Below are 19947 nucleotides of genomic sequence, written 5' to 3' on the forward strand. Positions count from 1 at the left end.
TATTTAGATCTTTGGAATGTATTTTTATCAAATTTTTCGTTTTAATTCAGTTTTATTACCAGTTATTAATTTTAGGGCTTCAAATTCACATTAGAGTTTGTTTCATATTTTATGTGTGTTTGTATTATTTATATTCTAAATTAGATTTTAATTTGACATTTTCAGTTTACATATTAGTTTCATTTTAATTTCATATTTTTGTAAATTGCATTTTTTTTATTTAGTTTATATATTTTATAATTTTATAATTTTATATTTTCAGTTTTCATATTAGTTTAATATTTTATGTGCTTTTGCATTATTTATATTTTAAATTAGATTTTAATTGTATATTTCCAGCTTTTTTTATATTAGTTTCACTTTAGTTTAATATTTTATGTGCTTTTGTTATTTTAATTAATTTATTAAATTTTACTATTTGGATTTTTGTAGTGTATTTTTATTTCATTTTGATTGTAATTTAGTTTTAATACCAGTTAGTAATTTTAGGGCTTCAAATGATCAAACTCACTTCCGTTAGTTGCAAAATAATTTATTTCGTGTTTTAGTTTAAATGAATGCTTTTAACCCTGATACGCTTGGTGTTGTGCAACAATTTTTAAGTCAATCTATGCGTAGAAACATAAGGGTTAACTAAAGACAATGCTCATGGATCCCATCCAAACAACAGGGTAAAATATGGCTTCAATCAAGCGAAGGAGGGACGGAGACACTAAACGAACGCAGTAGTACGTCCCATAATTCTTTGCGCTTTCGATCACACTGAAGCTGCACATTAATCAGCAGGACGTACAATTCCCTGCGAGCGGGTGCGGATAATCTTTATTCCGTATGATCCACCTAAGGTTGCAGGTCGTCCGTGTTTAATTGGAGTCATTGTCAGGATAAATAGTGACTTGCTTTACAGGCTGTATATCAGTCTCCCCATCAGGGAGCCATTATATGAACAATTCATCAATCCAATTAGTGATAACACTATAGGACGGCTTCGCCACGCATTAGCTAATGCTTCTCTCCCAGGAGGACAAAGCTCCACGGGTTCGGAGGAGACGTTCAGGAGATATTCTTACAGTCGGAGGGATTTTGCATTTACATGAAGAGCGTAGAGGACAAACTTAGCGTATGCATGTAGCCAGAGCTATTTTTACTCTTAAAAATGACTTTGGTCGCTGTAATCCAGTCATATTCAATAATATATTTGACTTGAATAAAAACAGGTCATTTAAAGCAGTTTTTATTTGACTGTGTAGCTTTTCGCCAGTGTTTACTTCATGTGCCTATGGGGACCGACGCACATTTATGCGGATATCATTTTTACGAGACAAATTACAAACAAACAGCTATGCTAATAAAAAGTGCATGCAGTGTATACATAGTCTGACCCAAATTAACTGGCTTGCCAACACTTAAACAAAAATAGCTTGAGCTTAGATAAATAATTTTTGTTCTCAAACATTAAACAATGTTCAGTCAAACATTAGTATCACTTCTATTCATTATTGGCCAAGAGGAAGGGAGTCCCATGAGCCCTGAGCTGGGTTTCTCTCTTCAGCAGGCCACATCACCGCACTAGATTTTTCATGTAACATATTGGCTTCCTATTGATTTCCTCTCTCTGGTCCCTCATCTCTAATTCCTGGGTTATTTCCTGAGTGTCTCTGCCTCATTTGGAATGGGAAAAAAAAAAATGAGTGGTGACCGACAATCGGTCATCGGGTCAGAGTGCTGAGTGCATATCAACATACGGAGAGGAAGCACTCCACGCTCGCAGATAAGAGATGTCTGCCTCAAACGCTCAACTACTTTAATATTGTCTCACTGTGCATGTCTAGATATTTCAGATCAACACCCAGGGCCAAATGCAGCGCAGAGTAATTGTTATAAATCAGAGGAAGCTGATTATGGCTTTGTTTCAGATAACAGTGAACGCATGTCTTTTATATTTTTTTTATGTAGCCTGTCATCTAAAAAAAAACTGGTAGAAATTTCACAGGTGTTTTTTAAACTTAAACCAAAATAAATCCTATTAAAACCTATTTTTAGGAGCATTAACATTTCGTTCACATTGTCATTTTTATGAGCATATTTCTTGTTCTGTAATTGTTCGCAATTGTCAGTATATTACATATACATATTTATTTACTTGCATTATTTTATTTTAGGCTGATTTAAAACAAAATGGCCAGGATAACTTTATTACAGTACTGAGAATTCAATTTTATGTATAGGCTGATTGATTTACTTGCATCATTTTATTTTATTTCATTTTATTTTATATTTCATTATTTAATTTTATATTTTATTTTATGCTTAGGCTGATTTTATTTTAGATTTTATTGTATTTTATGTTTAGGCTGATTTATTTACTTTAATTATTTAATTTTATATTATATTATGTTATGTTATTTTTTATTTCTTGTTTAGGCTGTTTTTATTTTTTAATTTTATTTTATGTTTTATTTTATGTTTAGGCTGATTTTATTTTATATTTAATTTTATTTTATGGTTACGCTGATTTATTTACTTACATTATTTAATTTAAATTAATTTTATATTTGATTATTTTTATTTTTATTTTATGTTTATGCTGAATTTTTTGAATTTTATATTTTCTTTTATTTTACATTTAGGCTGATTGATATACTTGCATTATTTTATTATATTTTATTTTATGTTATGTTATTGTTTAATTTATTTTATGTCTAGGCTGATTTATTTACTTGCATTATTTAATTTAAATTAATTTTATATTTGATTATTTTGTTTTATGGTAATTTATTATATATATTGTTTTATTTATGTTGATTTTATTTAATATTTGATTTCCTTTTAATTATTTTTTATTTATTTTTAGGCTGATTTTAATAAAACAGTGGTCAGGATAACTTTATTACAATAATGAGAATGACCTTTTTCATATTACAATGAGGATAATTTCAAATGAATAGGGAAAATGTTTTATTTTATATTTGATTATTTTGTGTTATTTTATTTCATATTTAATTTTATTTCATTAAATTTTATTTATTTTTAGGCTGATTTTAATAAAACAAAATTCTCAGGGTAACTTCATTACAATATTAAGAATGACCTGTTTTAATAATGAGATAATGAGATTTCAAATTAATAGGGAAAAATAATGAGCTTAAAACATGAAAATAATGTCACACTGCAAAAAATCTTAAAAGTTCTAAAACAGGTTTCATGTTCTTAATGCAAAAAGTTAATATTTTGGGGTATGAACATCATCCGTACATTTCTTCACGAGATTTACCTTTTAGATTTTTATATTAGTTGAAGTTAACCGACGTATGGTTAGTTAACTGACAAAACCCTTGTATTCTACACTCCACAGCCACAAGCAAAATCTAAGGAGGACTTGACACAGGAAACAGGAAGTGGGGCAGGAAATGAAACACACATGGCATGCTCTTGGAGATGCACGGCAGGCCTCCAGCGACCGAGCAGAAGCGAGGAGAATGAGGGAGGATGAGGGAAGAGGATGCTCTGACAGTCATGCTGATGGATGTCTTAATGGATAGAAAGAGAGGATGACGAAGAAAGAGTGTGAGACAGGTGTAACATACTTCAGGAGAAGGCCAGTCCCTGCAGGGAGCTGGCGGTGGAGTACTTGCTAGAGTCCACAAAAGATTGATCTACTGGAAGCAGAGTGAGAAAGCAGGGGAAAGGGAAGGAAGATGAAGGAAACAGAGAGAAAGAGAGTTATTTTTTTAAGTGCAAAAAGAGGAACTGGGTCAGAGAAGCAAACGTAAAAACACATTACCGCAAGTTAGGACAAACTGACAGCTGTCTAAGTGTTAGAAGGCTGTAGATCAGACACTCCAGCTCCGTTTCAAAACAAGTGAGTTGCATCATTGCCAAATGCCTACATACACAGCTGCCTTTTAACTGGAATGGAGCCTTGTAAGTGACTATTTGGAAAGCTTTACAAAGGCACAGATCCCTTGCATCATATAAACAGTGCTCTGCACGGAAGACAAAAAAGTTGGCAAAAACTAGGTGTCTTCGAAAGCAGAATTAGGTTAATGTCATTTTGGAGGCTGCTCACTTGCTTTTAACAGAGTGCTTAGAAACAACACTGCACAGCATAAAAACGCTATATATTTATTATACACACACACACACATCATGTTTAAAAGTTTGGGGTCAGTTAGATTTTATTTTAAGTAGTTAATACCTTTTTTCAACAAGGACACATTAGATTGATCAAAAGTGACAGTACAGATTTTTACATTGTTGCAAAAGACTTCTGTTAGGACTGGGTTTTGACACAAATTTCACGTTTCGATTCGATTCTGATTCACAAGCTTGCAATTCGATTACATTTCCAATTCGATTATTTTGTATATATATCAGGTACAGTACATGCCAAATTTTCTCAAAGAAAAGAAATCTCTCAAAAAGTGCCAAAATGGTTTGATTTTATTAGATTCTGATTCACAAGTTTACAATTCAATTAGATTTCCAATACGATTAGATTATTTTGTATATATATCAGGTACAGTACATGACAAATTTTTTCAAGGAAAAAGGCACTCAAAAATCACCAAAACAGTTTGTTTTGATTCGATTCTGATTCACAAGCTTGCGATTCAATTTGATTTCCGATTTGATTCGATTATTTTGGATATATATCATTTACAATACATAGCAAATTTTCTCAAGGAAAGAAATGGTTCGATTTGATTAGATTCTCATTCACAAGCTTTCAATTTAATTCACAATTTTGTGATTTGATTCAATTTCTGATTCGATTTGATTATTTTGGATATATATCAGGTACAGTAGATGTATTTTCTCAAAGAAAAAAATCTCTCAAAAAGTGTTAAAACACTTCGATTAGATTCTGATTCACAAGCTTGCGATTCAATTTAATTTCCGCTTTGATTCGATTATATTGGATATATATCATTTACAATACATAGCAAATTTTCTCAAGGAAAGAAATCTCTCAGAAAGTGCCAAAATGATTCGATTTGATTAGATTCTCATTCACAAGCTTTTAATTTAATTCACAATTTTGTAATTTGATTCGATTTCTGATTCGATTTGATTATTTTGGATATATATCAGGTACAGTACATGTATTTTCTGAAGGAAAAAAATCTCTCAAAAAGTGTCAAAACTGTTCGATTAGATTCTGATTCACAAGCTTGCGATTCAATTTAATTTCTGATTTGATTCGATTATATTGGATATATACCATTTACAATACGTAGCAAATTTTCTCAAGGAAAGAAATCTCTCAAAAAGTGCCAAAATGGTTCGATTTGATTAGATTCTCATTCACAAGCTTTCAATTTAATTCAGTTTCTGATTCGATTCACTTATTTTGGATATATTTCAGGTATAGCACTTGGCATTTTTTTTTTCAAAAAACAAAAAACACCTTTAAAAAAGCACCAAAATGGTTCGACTCGATTCTGATTCACATGCTTGCGATTCAATTTGATTTCCGATTTGTGACCCTGGACCACAAAACCAGTCATAAGGTTAAATTTTACAAAACTGAGATGTATACATCATATGAAAGCTCAATAAATAAGCTTTCTATTGATGTATTGTTATGATAGAACTATATTTGGCCGAGATACAACTATTTGAAAACCTGGAATCTGAGGATGCAAAAAAATCAAAATGGTGAGAAAATCACCTTTAAAGTTCTTCAAATTAGGTTCTTAACAATGCATATTACTAATCAAAAATTACATTTTGATATATTTATAGTAGGAATTTTACAAAAAATCTTCATGGAACATGATCTTTACTTAATTTCCTAATGATTTTTGGCATAAAAGAAAAATCAATAATTTTGACCCATACAATATAATTTTGGCTATTGCTACAAATATACCCCAGCGACTTAAGACTGGTTTTGTGGTCCAGGGTCACATTTGATTTGATTATTTTGGATATATATCAGGTACAGTACATGGCAAATTTTCTCACGGAAAAAAAAAAGTCAAAAAGCACCAAAATGGTTCGAAAAAAAAAAAAAACACTCTTAAAAAGCACCAAACGGTTTGATTTGATTTGATTCTAATTTACAGGCTTGTGATTCGATTCGATTTCCGTTTTGATTCGATTATTTTAGATAAATATCAGGTACAGTACAATGGCAAATTTTCTCAAAGAAATAAAATCTCTCAAAAAGCAACAAAATGGTATTTACTGTTTTAATATTGTAATAAAATGGACAGAATTTGAAATCTGAGACTTTGTTTCATATCAAAAGTAACAAAGCACAAATCTTTTTGCGATTTATTGGATGGAATGTGCGCTACAATGTTCAATTCATCAACTGAAAACAGACTAATCGATTCTTGGGATTTGAATTAATATTGTTTTGTAAAAATGAGAATCAATAAAACCCAAGAAATTAAATTTTTTTAGAATGATTTCTGAAGCATCATGTGACATTGAAGACTGGAGTAATGATGCAAAAAAATCAGCTTTGCCATCACAGGAATACATTACATTTTAAAATACATTAAAATAGAAAGGTATTTCACAGCATTACAGTAATACTGTATTTTTGATCAAATAAATGCAGCCTTGGTGAGACCTCTTTCAAAAACATCAAAAACAGCTTACTGACCCCAAAATTTTGAAGGTGTGTGTGTATATACAGGTCAAGCTTTATATTCTGCTGCTCCACTCACCTTGGAGGCCGTTTCCATTGGCACTGGTGCAGGTGGGGGGCGGCGAGGCCTGGGGCCGCACGACGGGAGCAAAAGCGCTCTTCTGTTTGACTGCAGACACCATGTTGGCCGGAGAGAAAGAGAAGATGCCTGAGGAACTGCTGCAGTTGGAGGGAAGACTGGTGGAGGAGGCCATGGTGGGACTGGAAGGAACAACTGGGGGACGGGAATGAACGAGAGAGGGAACAGGGTTTAGGGTAGATCAGAGCACACCGTATAGTCCTACAATGTATATAACTAACAGGGACCAAACACAGACCTGAAGCACACCCCCATGATTTGAAAATATAGCCAAATACTGTTATAATTCAGTCTTATAACAACGCAATTCAAATTTTTACTTTAAATTTTACCAAGCTAATTACTCTAAAAACTCTTATCTTGACATAGCAACGTGGTTATATCTAAGTGTTTAAGTTGTTTGCCTACTTTTTATAAATAGCCTTCCCATTAACACCATTATATTGATAATTCAGACTGATTCTCGAACGCAGAACACGTATGAACACACAAGGTGGAATTTATTGCATGAACCAATCACAGCCGAACATAACCACTCATATCTAATCATATTATGATAGAGGCATTGCCTCCTCTTACTTGACTTTCCCCCATTCATTCTCAATTACCCCCCAACTAACTCACTGCATGATTTAGAGCGTCTGTTAAAACTCAATGGGCTCAGGGGAGGCGAGAGAAGGTGTTGCTGTTGTTTCTTTAGAAAAATGAGTGATGTACACTTTTTAATGTAATATTGGCGTTGTTTTATTTTTGTACTATTATAATTTTTTTTTGAGGAGACACTGCCTCCCTTGCCTTCTCAGAGGAAATGGAATAAGAGGCTTGATGGAACAGTTGAGGTCAAAAGTTTACATCCCCCTTTCAGAATCTATAATCCATATAATCGACAAGAGAAAATAATAGCCTAAAATGACCATGTTCAAAAGTTTACATCCCCTTGATTCTTAATACTATGTTCTTACCTGAATGATCCACTGTTTTTGTTTAGTGATAGTTGCTCATGAGTCCCTTGTTTGTCCTGAACAGTTAAACTGCCTGCTGTTTTTCAGAAAAATCCTTCAGGTCCCACAAATTTTGGGTTTTTCCAGCATTTTTGTGTACTCGAACCCTTCCCAACAATGACTGTATGATTTTGAGATCCATGCAACTATTACAGAAGGTTCAAATGCTCAGTGATACTCCAGATGGAAAAACAATGGATTAAGAGCCGGGGGTGAAAACTTTTGAACAAAATGGAAATGTGTACACAACAAGGGATTCATGAACAACTATCACTAAACAACAAACACAGCCATGAATCATTCAGGTAAGAACATAGTATTTAGAAACTAGGGGATGTAAACTTTTGAACAGGGTCATTTTTATAAATTCAACTATTATTTTCTCTTGTGGACTTTTTGTATGACCCCTCTTATTTTAGTAAAATAATTAACATTTTGCAAATTCTGAAAGGGGGATGTAAAATTTTAACCTCAACTGTATATATAGGTGGTAATGAAGTGCATATTTAATGTTAGATCATTTATTTTAATAGTATTCCTCGACTGGATGTTCACAATGCTGGAGCTCCACTCCTCTCTGAACAACATTAGCGCAGGTCCCTCCCCTGTCCCATCTCTACCGCCTCTCCTTTTGTCTATTAATACCCTAAGAGCATTTTCCCCCTCAACGATTTTACAATTACTCCTGTCGTATTTCAGCTGCTCTCTTATATCCTGCTCTGCCTTTATTGTTGTTATTATTCTGCGCTTAAATTTTATGGCACTTTCCCAAGTAAATTCTCCTGATAGTGTCATAATCCATTTATGAAGGCCTAACTAATCAATTAATGAAAATTGGAGCCCACAAAGCCCGCTCTCTCGCATTGATTGAAAGTGTCAGCGTGGAGTCAGTGAGCCTGTTAAAATACTTGTTAACATCACGGAATCAAAGTACCGAAGTTGAATTGCTTCTCCTGCAATTAGTTTATTGATTTAATTAAGACGCTTTAATTTAGAAGCCGCGCGAGAAGATTGGTGTTATACGAATGGCTAAGCATTATAGACAGCGTCTGATCATGACTGAAGAAAAGAGTGGCTGGGGTTTTATTTCTGCTCTTAAAGACACACACACACACACACAATAATAGCTATGACTGCTGATGTAACTTATGTCTTTAGCCAAGGGACTCCTAATTTTTTTGAAGAGGCTCCAGTGGCAGGACTAGCTCACTTGGTGGTCTAGGCGAAATATGATATAAGTGTAAGATGCATTAATGCTACTTCAGTTTATGTTTAGAATGCAAGTGCATACAGTATATTACAGTTCAAACATTTGGGGTCAGTAAGAAGTCTCTTATGCTCACCAATGCTGCATTTATTTGATCAAAATACTGTCACAATTTACTGTCAAAATACTGTCACAATTTAAAATATCTGTTTTCTATTTTGACTTCAAAATGTAATTCATTCCTGTGATGGCAAAGCTGAATTTTCAGCATCATTACTCCAGTCTTCAGTGTCATCAGTGGAACCTGATTTGCTGCTTAATGAACATTTCTTACTATTATCAATGCTGAAAATCAAAAATATAGTAAAAACAGTAACATTGTGAAATATCACAATTTAAAATAACAGTTTTCAGCATCACTTTTCCAGTCTTCAGTGTCACATGATGCTTCAGAAATCATTTCAATATGCTGATTTGGTGCTCAGGAAACATTTCTTATTATTATCAATGCTGAAAACAGTTGTTCATGATTATTTAACAAACAGCAAAGTTCAAAAGAACAGCTTTTATTTATAATAGAAGTATTTGTAACAATCTAAAAATCTTTACCGTCACTTTTGATTAGTTTAAATGTCCTGAATGTGTTATTACATAAAAATATTAATTTATTTTTTAAAAATTGCCCCCAAATTTTTGAACGGTAATATAGATAATATAGATACACTACCAGTCAAAAGTTTTTGAACAGTAAGATTTTTAATGTTTTTTAAATAGGTCTCTTCTGCTCACCAAGCCTGCATTTATTTGATCTAAAGTACAGGAAAAACAGTAATATTGTGAAATATTTTTACTTTTAAAATAACATATAACATATATTTTAAAATGTAATTTATTCCTTATCAAAGCTAGATTTTCAGCATCATTACTCCAGTCTTCAATGTCACATGATCATCCTGAACTCATTCTAATATGCTGATTTGCTGTTTGAGAATTGTTTTTTATTATTATTATAAATATTTAAAACAGTAAAGTACATTTTTCCAAGATTCTTTGATGAATAGAAAGATTCAAAGATCAGCATCTATCTGAAATATAACACTTTTGTAACATTAACATCGACCTGAAAAAATTCTACTCTAGCTGTTTTCAACAGAATAATAATAATAAATGTTTTTGAGCAGCAAATCAACATATCAGAATTAGAATGATTTCTGAAGGATCATGTGACTGGAGTAATGATGCTAAAATTCAGCTTTGAAATCACAGGAATAAATGACTTTTTAACATACATTCAAATAGAAAACAATTATTTTATATAGTAAACATATTTCAGAATTGTACTGTTTTTGCTGTACTTTGTATCAGATAAATGCAGGCTTGGTCAGCAGAAGAGACTTCTTTTAAAAAACAATAAAACTCTTTTGACTGGTAGTGTAAATAGAGATTTTTCATTCACTTAAATGCTCATATCTATGTGCAACTGATTCAAAAATAGAGAGAGAGAAAAACAGACACTCACTGGCATAAGGAGAGTTGGCAGCAGAGCCATTGAGGAAGTTGGGTGATCCTCCCAGTGTGGTCATGCCTGTGTTGCCGTATCCATTCATACTGGTAGAGACAGTACTGTAGCTACTCTGCTGGGGTGTCGTGCTCGGTACGTATCCGTGAGGAGATACACTGCTTGTGTTTCGACTGAAACCTGAAACATACACACATAAGAATGAGTAAAGAAAGACAGAATACATTAAGAAAGAAACAGAATCAGCCATTGACTTTCACTGTATGGAAAAGAGCAACGTGAGCATTCTACTAAAGTCTCCTTTTCTTTTACACTGTACTGGAATGACATGACGGTGAATGAATAATGACAGAAATCTCATTTTGGCTGAACTATTCTTTAAAAACGATCTGTGTGTCCGTAGCATACGGAAGCAGAGCGGACAGGAGGAGGATACGGACTATAAATATACATCAGGACATTAAACGCTGACATGGGTGAAAGCAGCAGGAAGTTCTCGCTCCAGGAGTCCCCGCTGTCTGGTACAAAGGCAGCGCTCATCTCTGCTCTGCTTACTATTCATTCTCCCTTTCATCAGACGACTGATACATTACTGCTGACTTAACACAAATCATTCACTGTCACAGAGGCCAAGGAATGCTGAGGCAAAGGAGCCTGGAGGTTCAGGGAGCATTGCTGAACGCTTGTATCTGTCTGCAGCTGTCCATCTCACTAGTTTTCACCCACTTGGCTAAGGTTTGAAGGACGTCGCAGACAACTGAATAACCGTGATCTGGCACACTTTACTGGGACTATCCAGAATCACTCTTACATAAAAAGACGTCAAATAGAAAGGCTGTCAATGATTTATTAAATACACTGCAGCAATATTTCAGAGCATTTTCCACATGGTTAAACTGGATTGAGAGTGGTTATGGAATAAGCTGCAGGTGTTTGGACTAAAATTCTCCCCTTAATATGTCTCTTTGCACACACACACAAACACAAACACAAACTCTCATAGTCAATCACTTTTTTTGTGAATGGACTAAAAATATTTGGTCGTTTAAGATTGACGGCGTCTCTGCTTACCCTGATTGGCTCCTTGTGTGGACTCAGAGACATTGACAGCGAGTTGGCTGTGGAAAGAGTTGACTCCCATCATGCCAGCGTGGACTGAGCTGTTGGCTAGACCTGGCAGCTGGTTGTGTCCACGTGGGACATTGTAGAGCGCCTCTGCGATATCCGCTGCTCTTTTCAGAATGATCTCCTGACAGGAACAACACAGAAACAAACCAATGCCATGATTAGAAAAATATTATTATTAAGGCAACTGCCTGAAAAAAAAAAAATCACTCTCCTTCAAATAATCATAGTATAATACAGTATACACTGCTGCTCAAAAGTTTGGCATATGTAAGATTTTTTTATGTTTTTTAAAGACGTTTCTTATGCTGATCAAGGCTGCATTTATTTGATCAAAAATGTAATATTGTGAAATATTATCTCAATTTAAAATATCTGGTTTCTATTTGAATATATTTGAAAATGTAATTTATTCTTCTGATACAAAGCTGAATTTTAAGCATTATTACTCCAGTCTTCAGTGTCACATGATCCTTCAGAAATCATTCTAATATGCTGATTTATTATCAATGTTGAAAACAGTTTTGCTGCTTAATATTTTGCTGGAAACCTGTGTTTTCCCCCCCATGATTCTTTAACAAATAAAATATTGAAAAGAACACTGTTTATTTAAATATAAATCTTTTGTAACAATCTACAAAGTTTGGGGTCAGTAAATTTTTATTCATTCTTTTTTTTTTTTTTTTGAAAGAAATTTATACTTTTTATTAAATTGATAAAAAGTGATAGCAAAGACTTATATTGTTAGAAAAGATTTATATTTTGAATAAATTCTGTTCTTTTTAACCTTTTATTCATCAAGAATCCTGAAAAAAGAATCACAGGTTCCAAAAAATATTAAACAGCACAACTGTTTCCAACATCGATAATAACAGTAACTAATCAGTATATTAGAATGATTTCTGAAGGATCATGTGACATTAAAAACTAAAGTAAAAATTCAGCTTTGCATCATATATTTTAAAATATATTAATATAGAACACCATTACTTTTCTGTATTTTTGATCAAGTAAATGCAGCCTTGATGAGCATATAAGAAATCTTTAAAAAACATTAAAAATCTTATGCAAACTTTTGAGCAGCAGTGTAAATAATAAAATTGCCAGATAAACACACCTGGTCAAACACGATCACATGAAATAGTGAATGAGAAAGTCGATATATCTTAATATTAAAAGAACAAAATCTAAAAGAATAATCATTAAAGATGTGTTTATCTAGTCAGCCCAGCTCGAGCAGAAAACTAGTTTCGGGGGCTGTACATTTTGATGGAAAATTAATGTCTCATAATTCACCCCCATAAAGACGACAGGACCTTGTGGAGGTTGGGGAGGACAGGGGTTCCTGAGAGAGAGCTCTTTGAGTGGGCTGATGACTGGAGTCATGCTCCATCCACTGCCCAGCCTAAATAATTCAGCATCACTGCACTCATGCTCAGCTCTGCAATCGATGAGCATATGCCCTCACTCGCAGTTCATAACTGATCTAACATTGAAGATGCCCTTGTGGTCCTTCAAACCAATGAGAGAGAGCTCTGGAGGAATTACATTGGGGGGGATGTATGTTGGGGGAATATGTTAGGGAATATTAGAGCACAATTCTACAGTCTTAAAGCTCTAAAATGGCCTTAACTGGGAACAAATGCTTAACTGTGCTGCTCAATTTAACCATTTAAATGTGGAAAATGGTATTATGTACACTGATCTTATAACACAATGTGCCACTTCTACTAACAATACAGGGTGCACTCTCAGTCTAGCACTTGTGTAGAAAGATTTTAATGTCCGTACTTACTCTTGCCGAAAGAAAAAGGTGGATATATAATTTATACTTTGGATAGTTATTCAGTTTCTAATAATATTAAATATTTTTAAGAATGGTCTTAAATTATTTACTTCGAAAATCATTTTAGAATGTGATTTTCTAAATATTCTAAAATGTTATAGTTTCTAAAATGGTATAATTTATAATACATTTAAGAATACGTAAAGACCTAAACAGAGCTGGGTAGTAAGTGATTACATGTAATCTGGATTACATAATCAGATTACAAAAATTAAGTACTTGAAATTAGAGTATATTACATTTTATAATACTTATAACCAGATTACAGATACTTTTTTATGGATTACATGATTACAAAGTAATCTAAAAGTAATCTAAAAAGTAGTCAAAATACATTACTTAAAATGAGTAACCTAGATTACATATTAACTACAGTTTTCATCATGTAATCTGTAATCAGTAATGGACTAAAATTTGAAAGTGATCTACCCAGCTGTACCTATAATTTAATAAAAGTCATGTTTTCTGCATGAAAACGCACATAAACATATTTTATGTACAAATATATGCATATGCATGGATACTGAATGAGGCCTAGTGAGTCACTGTGTGTTTATGGTGTGATGTCTCATTGTCTTCACTTGAATCTCACCTGATTATTGTGTGGCATCCCATATAGAGCTTCAACCAGGTCTGCCGCCCTCTTCAGAATCACCTCCTATAAAACAAAAAGATGAAAGATGGCACTTTATGTTTCCATGTCCATTCTGATGGCAAATGCGCAAAACATCTTGATAATTAGATCAATTTACTTGACAACTGATAATAGAACTGATACAATGGTAAAAATGTATGATATATATTCATAAATTATATTTTGCTTAAAACAAGAAAAATGTATATCAAGACATATTTGTAACCCTGGGCCACAAAATCAGACATAAGGACATAAGAGATTTATACATTATCTGAAAGATAAATAAATAGGCTTTCCATTGATGTATGATTTGTTAGGATAGGACAATTGTATTGGATATTTGTCAAAGATACAACTGTTTGAAAATCTGGAATCTAAGGCTGCAAAAAATAAATAAAAAAATAAATAAAAATATCGCCTTTAAAGTTGTCCAATTAAAATTCTTATTGCCAATCAAAAATTAAGTTTTGATATATTTATGGTAGGAAATTTACAAAATATCTGCATGGAACATGATCTTTGTTTAATATCCCAATGATTTTTGGCATTAAAGAAAAAAAGATAATTCTGACCCATACAATGTATTGTTGGCTATTGCTACAAATATACCCATGCTACTTAAGACTGGTTTTGTGGTCCTGGGTCACATATTATAAAAGCAAGTTTTAATATCATATGCCATTATTTTAAGAATGTTTAGAAAGCAACGTTAATTTTTGATTCAATTAGCCAACATGGTATATTTAATTTTTCTAGCTGCTCAACACGCACAAACTTACAGTACAATTACTACAGTATCAGTCTCTTTAGAACAATATCAGGTTAAGTGCTTTGCTAAAGGGCAAAATGCTAACAGAGCTATTCAGTTCATAGATCGCCCCTGACAGGGTTTGAACATGCGACCTTTGAATTGCTAGCCAATATCCTTGACCACAACTCCCTTACCATTTGCAGAGAGTATACGTCTTAGAAAACACCTTAACAGCCCCGTACTTCATCTAGCTCTTCCTACCAACAATACTGCCACCGATTCCATGTATAATACATGAACACAAACACATTTAAAGCAAATACATGCATGTTAGTACATGCAAACGACCGCTCCGCAGGAGGCAAGAGCTACAGTAACGCTATTTTCCTTCCAGGTAATCGACTTCCACTTCCATAACCGAAAACCTATTTATTACCATCCTTTTCGCACATTAAACATTTATTTACAGTGTTCCTTACACTGTGTATTCATTTCCTTTCTTCCGAGCCCTCTTCTTCTCTTCATTTTTTTTAAACCCCGAAGCTCCAGTGGAACCCTTTTTAAAAGTTAATGCGCCGGTGCTGAGGAAATAAGCTCGCAGTGCGACAACCAGAAAATTGTTCTCACCCTCGGCGTGTAACCCTCGCTGCGAACAAGCCCCCGAGCATGTGTGCCTGCCTGCCAGCCGACATATTGCCTTTCAATCAGCCCCCTCCGCCTCCCCCCGGCGGCCCCAGATGCAACACACAGACACGAACATGACGAGGGGGTCAGCAAAGCAATAAAGATTTTTAGTGCGCTGTCCAAGGTGCTAAATTCACTCAATAATGGGAGCTCTGGCACTGCGTTAACCCCTCGTTAGGGGTGCTTCGCGGGGGAGGCGCCCGTCTCCGTTCGCCCGGGCTTGGGCCCGGTGATTGAGAGAAGCGCGGGAGCCTGGGGAGGCCTAAAGTGGTGCTTTAGTATGGATGTGTGACTCCGACGGGCTCTCTTCTCCTTTACCCTCTTCTTGGCGGGATGGTGGAAGAACATAAGGGATGGGAAGCATTAGTCCATGGCTCGGTCCCCTGCTGCACCGGCACTGTGTCATTTATCCAGTACGCCTCTCCTCTACTTCTCTCTCTTTCGCACTCGCTCTCCTTTGTTAGAAGGTCTCGTCCTTACCTATCGATCTCCCGTCATTACGATATTGGGGGGTGGGGGAGAGATCTGTTGAGAGGGCAAATCCAATAAGGAAGGGGCCAAAAGTTTGTCCAGATAAACAAATAAATGCTATTAGCACGGGCCGTGTGCGGTGGCCCTGTGTCTGGAAGCAGAGCCCATTTCCTGGGCGAGTAGCAGGGCTTCCAGTAAGGGCCGAGCAGGGAGCCAGGAGCGGTAAACAGGAAAGAAACCTGATCTTGGATCTGCGCGTCTGTATAGCTGTCTATCAGTCAGAGCCATCATAACCCGCGCTCAATCCTCCCCCCTTCTTCGCTCCTTCAGTACGGCCGTGAGCTACGAGGACCCGATCTCCCATTCCGAGTGTCTTTAGCACCCTGACAGGTGTTTTCTAGCTTTGTTTTCCATCAACGTGAAAGCTGAGACGTATATATACATTCGTAGTAATACATAAATGCGAATGTGTGCAACCAAACAACCCCAGGCGTTGTGTTTCGAAGAATATAATATCAAATAGCCCACAGTGCAGCACCGTTAGGGCCAGCCTCCACATTAATGTGCGCCGGACATTGAATCTGTTCCTGTGTGTAAATTATGGTGGCTGGTAATATGATATACATTCATTAGGAAGGGGACTGCTGAAAAAATGAAATAAGGCCTGGGTCACATCTGGAATGTTAAGGCAATGGTGTCTGCACATTTACAAGGAAGCCAGGCCTGTAAAAACATGACAAATTTATTCCTGTGCTTGTTCATTTGCAATTTTATCATCTCCTAATGTTCTATTAGAGCCGTAATACCAGCGGGGTCACCGGCGTCGCTCATGCGGAACCGAGCGCGGTGATGATGTCATACTTCCTGCTCTGCTTCCCTGACCTCATGGACTGCTGGTCTTGTGGAGGTTCTGGTTTTATTAGCTTAACTGAGGTCCCTCACAACCAGTGCTGTGCAGTCACAAAATACACATATTTTATATGTCCTTCAGTCCACAGCATTGGGAAACAAAGGCAGTCAAATGATTAAAAATTTTAATTCAATTAAATATGTGATATGCAAATTTGTAGGAAACGCCCTTAAAGAAGATTATTTAAGACATTGCATTGTAGTAGATTAGTAAAACACTGAATGATTAAACAAGTAGCTTCAGGAGTCAATGCACTTTTACTTTTTCTCCATATTTTTGAATATAATTAAAAATACCTCGTTAAGATAAAAAAAGTTACTTTTTGAAAATTGACATTTTTCATTTTGCTAATTAAATATTTATAAATGTAACACATATGTGAACCTGGACCACAAAACCAGTCTTAAGTAGCGCGGGTATATTTGCAGCAATAGCCAAAAATACACTGTATGGGTCAAGATTATCAATTTTTTTTAATGCCAAAAATAATTAGGATATTAAGTAAAGATCGTGTTCCTATATATATATATATATCCTAATATATCAAAACGTAATTTTTGAGTAGTAATATGCATTGCGAAGAATTTTATTTGGACAAATTTAAAGGCGATTTTCTCAATATTTAGATTTTTTTGCACCCTCAGATTGCAGATTATCAAATAGTTCTATCTCTAACAAACCATACATCAATGGAAAGCTTATTTATTCAGCTTTCAAATTATATATAAATCTCAATTTTAACAAATTTACCCTTATGACTGGTTTTGTGGTCCAGGGTCACATATTATTAATACTGATTATAAATATCATTAATCTTTACTATTATTAATCATGCAATGAAAATTAAATTGACATCCTTATTGCAAGCATTCAAAAAGTAATTGCTAGAATATAAGAACAGCACATACTCTATATTGGGTGCACCAAACCCAATCCAAGTGGGATGCACATATAATCTGTGCAAGCTAACCACACAAACTCATATGCCTCTATCTGTTTTCAATAACTGTAAATGCTTGGCTCAAACAGTGACCACACTGGTGTGTAATGTCATGCTGTTTATACCCACCAAGGCTGCAATCCATTTTGATGAATGAGGGCTATCATATAGTGAGCCTTTCCCTATCCTGACAATAATCTAATCTTCAGTTTCAAACACACCATTTGTCGCTGATGTAAGAGATAAGATACTCCAACCAAGAGTCAATACAACTGTGACGCTTCCCAGAACAATGTGTCAGGTTTTAATCGGATAGAAAAGTGTCTTTACCGTAATAATCGTAAATATGTGACAGGCTCATGACAGAGTTAGCTACTGGCAGCGTACAAAACCTGTAAGACCTTTGTTCGTCTTCAGAACACAAATTAAGATATTTTTATGAAATCTCTAGACAGGTATCAAGGACACTGAAATTGAAAAGATCTGGTAAATCAATTTGTTATTTTAGTTTTTATTTTGCGCATAAAAGGTATTCTCGTAGCTTCATAAAATTACGGTTGAACCATGTCACATGAGCTATTTTGTCAATGTTCTTGGTACCTTTCGGGAATCACACAGAATGTGTGTTAATTACCTTTGCGTGAGGTAAACTGTGATTTATGCAAGAATGCATTGAGTGAACATAGCCATCGCATTGCGTAGACATGGCGAATCACGTGTGAATTAGAGCAGAATGTCCATTACATGTGTTTGAGCACAGCTGATGCGCACTTTGCAGATTTGAGTTTGCTCGCTCTTTCGAATATATTGCTTAACATGGAGGCTTATCCACCCACCTTCTCTAATGCAAAATCAAATATCCTTAGTCTCCCTTTCCCAATCTCTCCCTCCTCCCCTATGTCTTCCTTCCATCAATATCTGCCCATCATAAATATCAGTCACTGTGCTCTTTAACTAATGTGGCTTCATTGCATAATTCATATTCTCTCCGGGCCTCAAAGGTTACTCTCTGAAAGTCAATAATAACCTGTCTGTCCACATCTGCACAGTACGACAGTGGTGCGCAGCCACCAAAAATTCGCAAAGACTCAATGGCTTATATAACGAATACTATTTTTAACGGAAATTTTCGCTACAGTTGTCTCGATCAGTGATTTCCAAGTTCGCTTGCTTTGGGTTTGCCAATGCAGGTCTAGATAAACTTGTTTAACTAGATCCATATTCAGATATTTTATAGTGGTCTTATGGATTTCCCAGTAACGTATAAAGAGCACGCCGCAATGTTACTCAGAAGCAAGAGATTTTTCCTGGAAGCACAGATTGAATTCTGGACCCTGTGGAGGCAGCCAAGGGGGATCAGGTGGATGTGAAGTGACAGGGAAAATGTGGGAAACAACGCTAACAGAAGAGATGGAGAGAGACCAAACAAGGCCGCAGCCTAGATGTACTGAATATGGGCCAGGTGCATTGTGGGATACAGTTTCCACCACTTAGTTAGTAGTTTCTCCTTCAAATTATTCCCTATACAATATTTACACACTTAAGTCAAACGTTTACATACACCTTGCAGAAGCTGCAAAATGTTAATTATTTTACCTAAATAAGAGGGATCATACAAAATGCATGTTATTTTTTATTTAGTACTGACCTGAATAAGATATTACACATAAAAGATGTTTACATATAGTCCACAAGAGAAAATAATAGTTGAATTTATACAAATTTCAAAAGTTTACATACACTTGATTCTTAATACTGTGTTGTTACCTGAACGATCCACAACTGTGTTTTTTGTTTAGTGACAGTTGTTTATGAGTCCTGAACAGTTAAACTGCCTGCTGTTCTTCAAAAAAGTCCTTCAGGTCCCACAGATTATTTGTTTTTTTTAGCATTTTTGTGTATTTGAACCATTTCCAACAATGACTGTATGATTTTGAGATTCATCATTTAACACTGAGGACAACTACGGGACTCATATGCAACTATTACAGAAGGTTCAAACGCTCACTGATGCTTCAGAAGGAAACAAAATGCATTAAGAGCCGGGGGTGAAAACTTTTTAAATTTGAAGATCAGGGTAAATTTAACTTATTTTGTCTTCTGGGAAACATGC

The 19947-nt window shown here is 34.9% G+C and overlaps 1 protein-coding gene across 3 annotated transcripts in view; it reads right to left on the reverse strand.

Moving 5' to 3' along the window:
* Window positions 1–19947, reverse strand: part of ebf1a (EBF transcription factor 1a) — a 178375-nt gene that overhangs the window by 3995 nt on the left and 154433 nt on the right. For 2 of the 3 annotated variants that reach the window (XM_073820000.1, XM_073819998.1), the window contains 4 exons: window positions 14034–14099; window positions 11542–11719; window positions 10471–10650; window positions 6684–6878 (listed from right to left, as the gene is read on the reverse strand). In XM_073820000.1, coding sequence (XP_073676101.1) covers window positions 6684–6878; window positions 10471–10650; window positions 11542–11719; window positions 14034–14099 — 619 coding nt within the window. Of the gene's footprint in view, window positions 1–3587; window positions 3660–6683; window positions 6879–10470; window positions 10651–11541; window positions 11720–14033; window positions 14100–19947 lie in introns of all 3 variants that reach the window. The other variant, XM_073819999.1, reaches the window with a different exon arrangement.

The sequence above is a fragment of the Garra rufa genome, chromosome 16, assembly GCF_049309525.1.
Source record: "Garra rufa chromosome 16, GarRuf1.0, whole genome shotgun sequence".
NCBI lineage: Eukaryota > Metazoa > Chordata > Actinopteri > Cypriniformes > Cyprinidae > Garra > Garra rufa.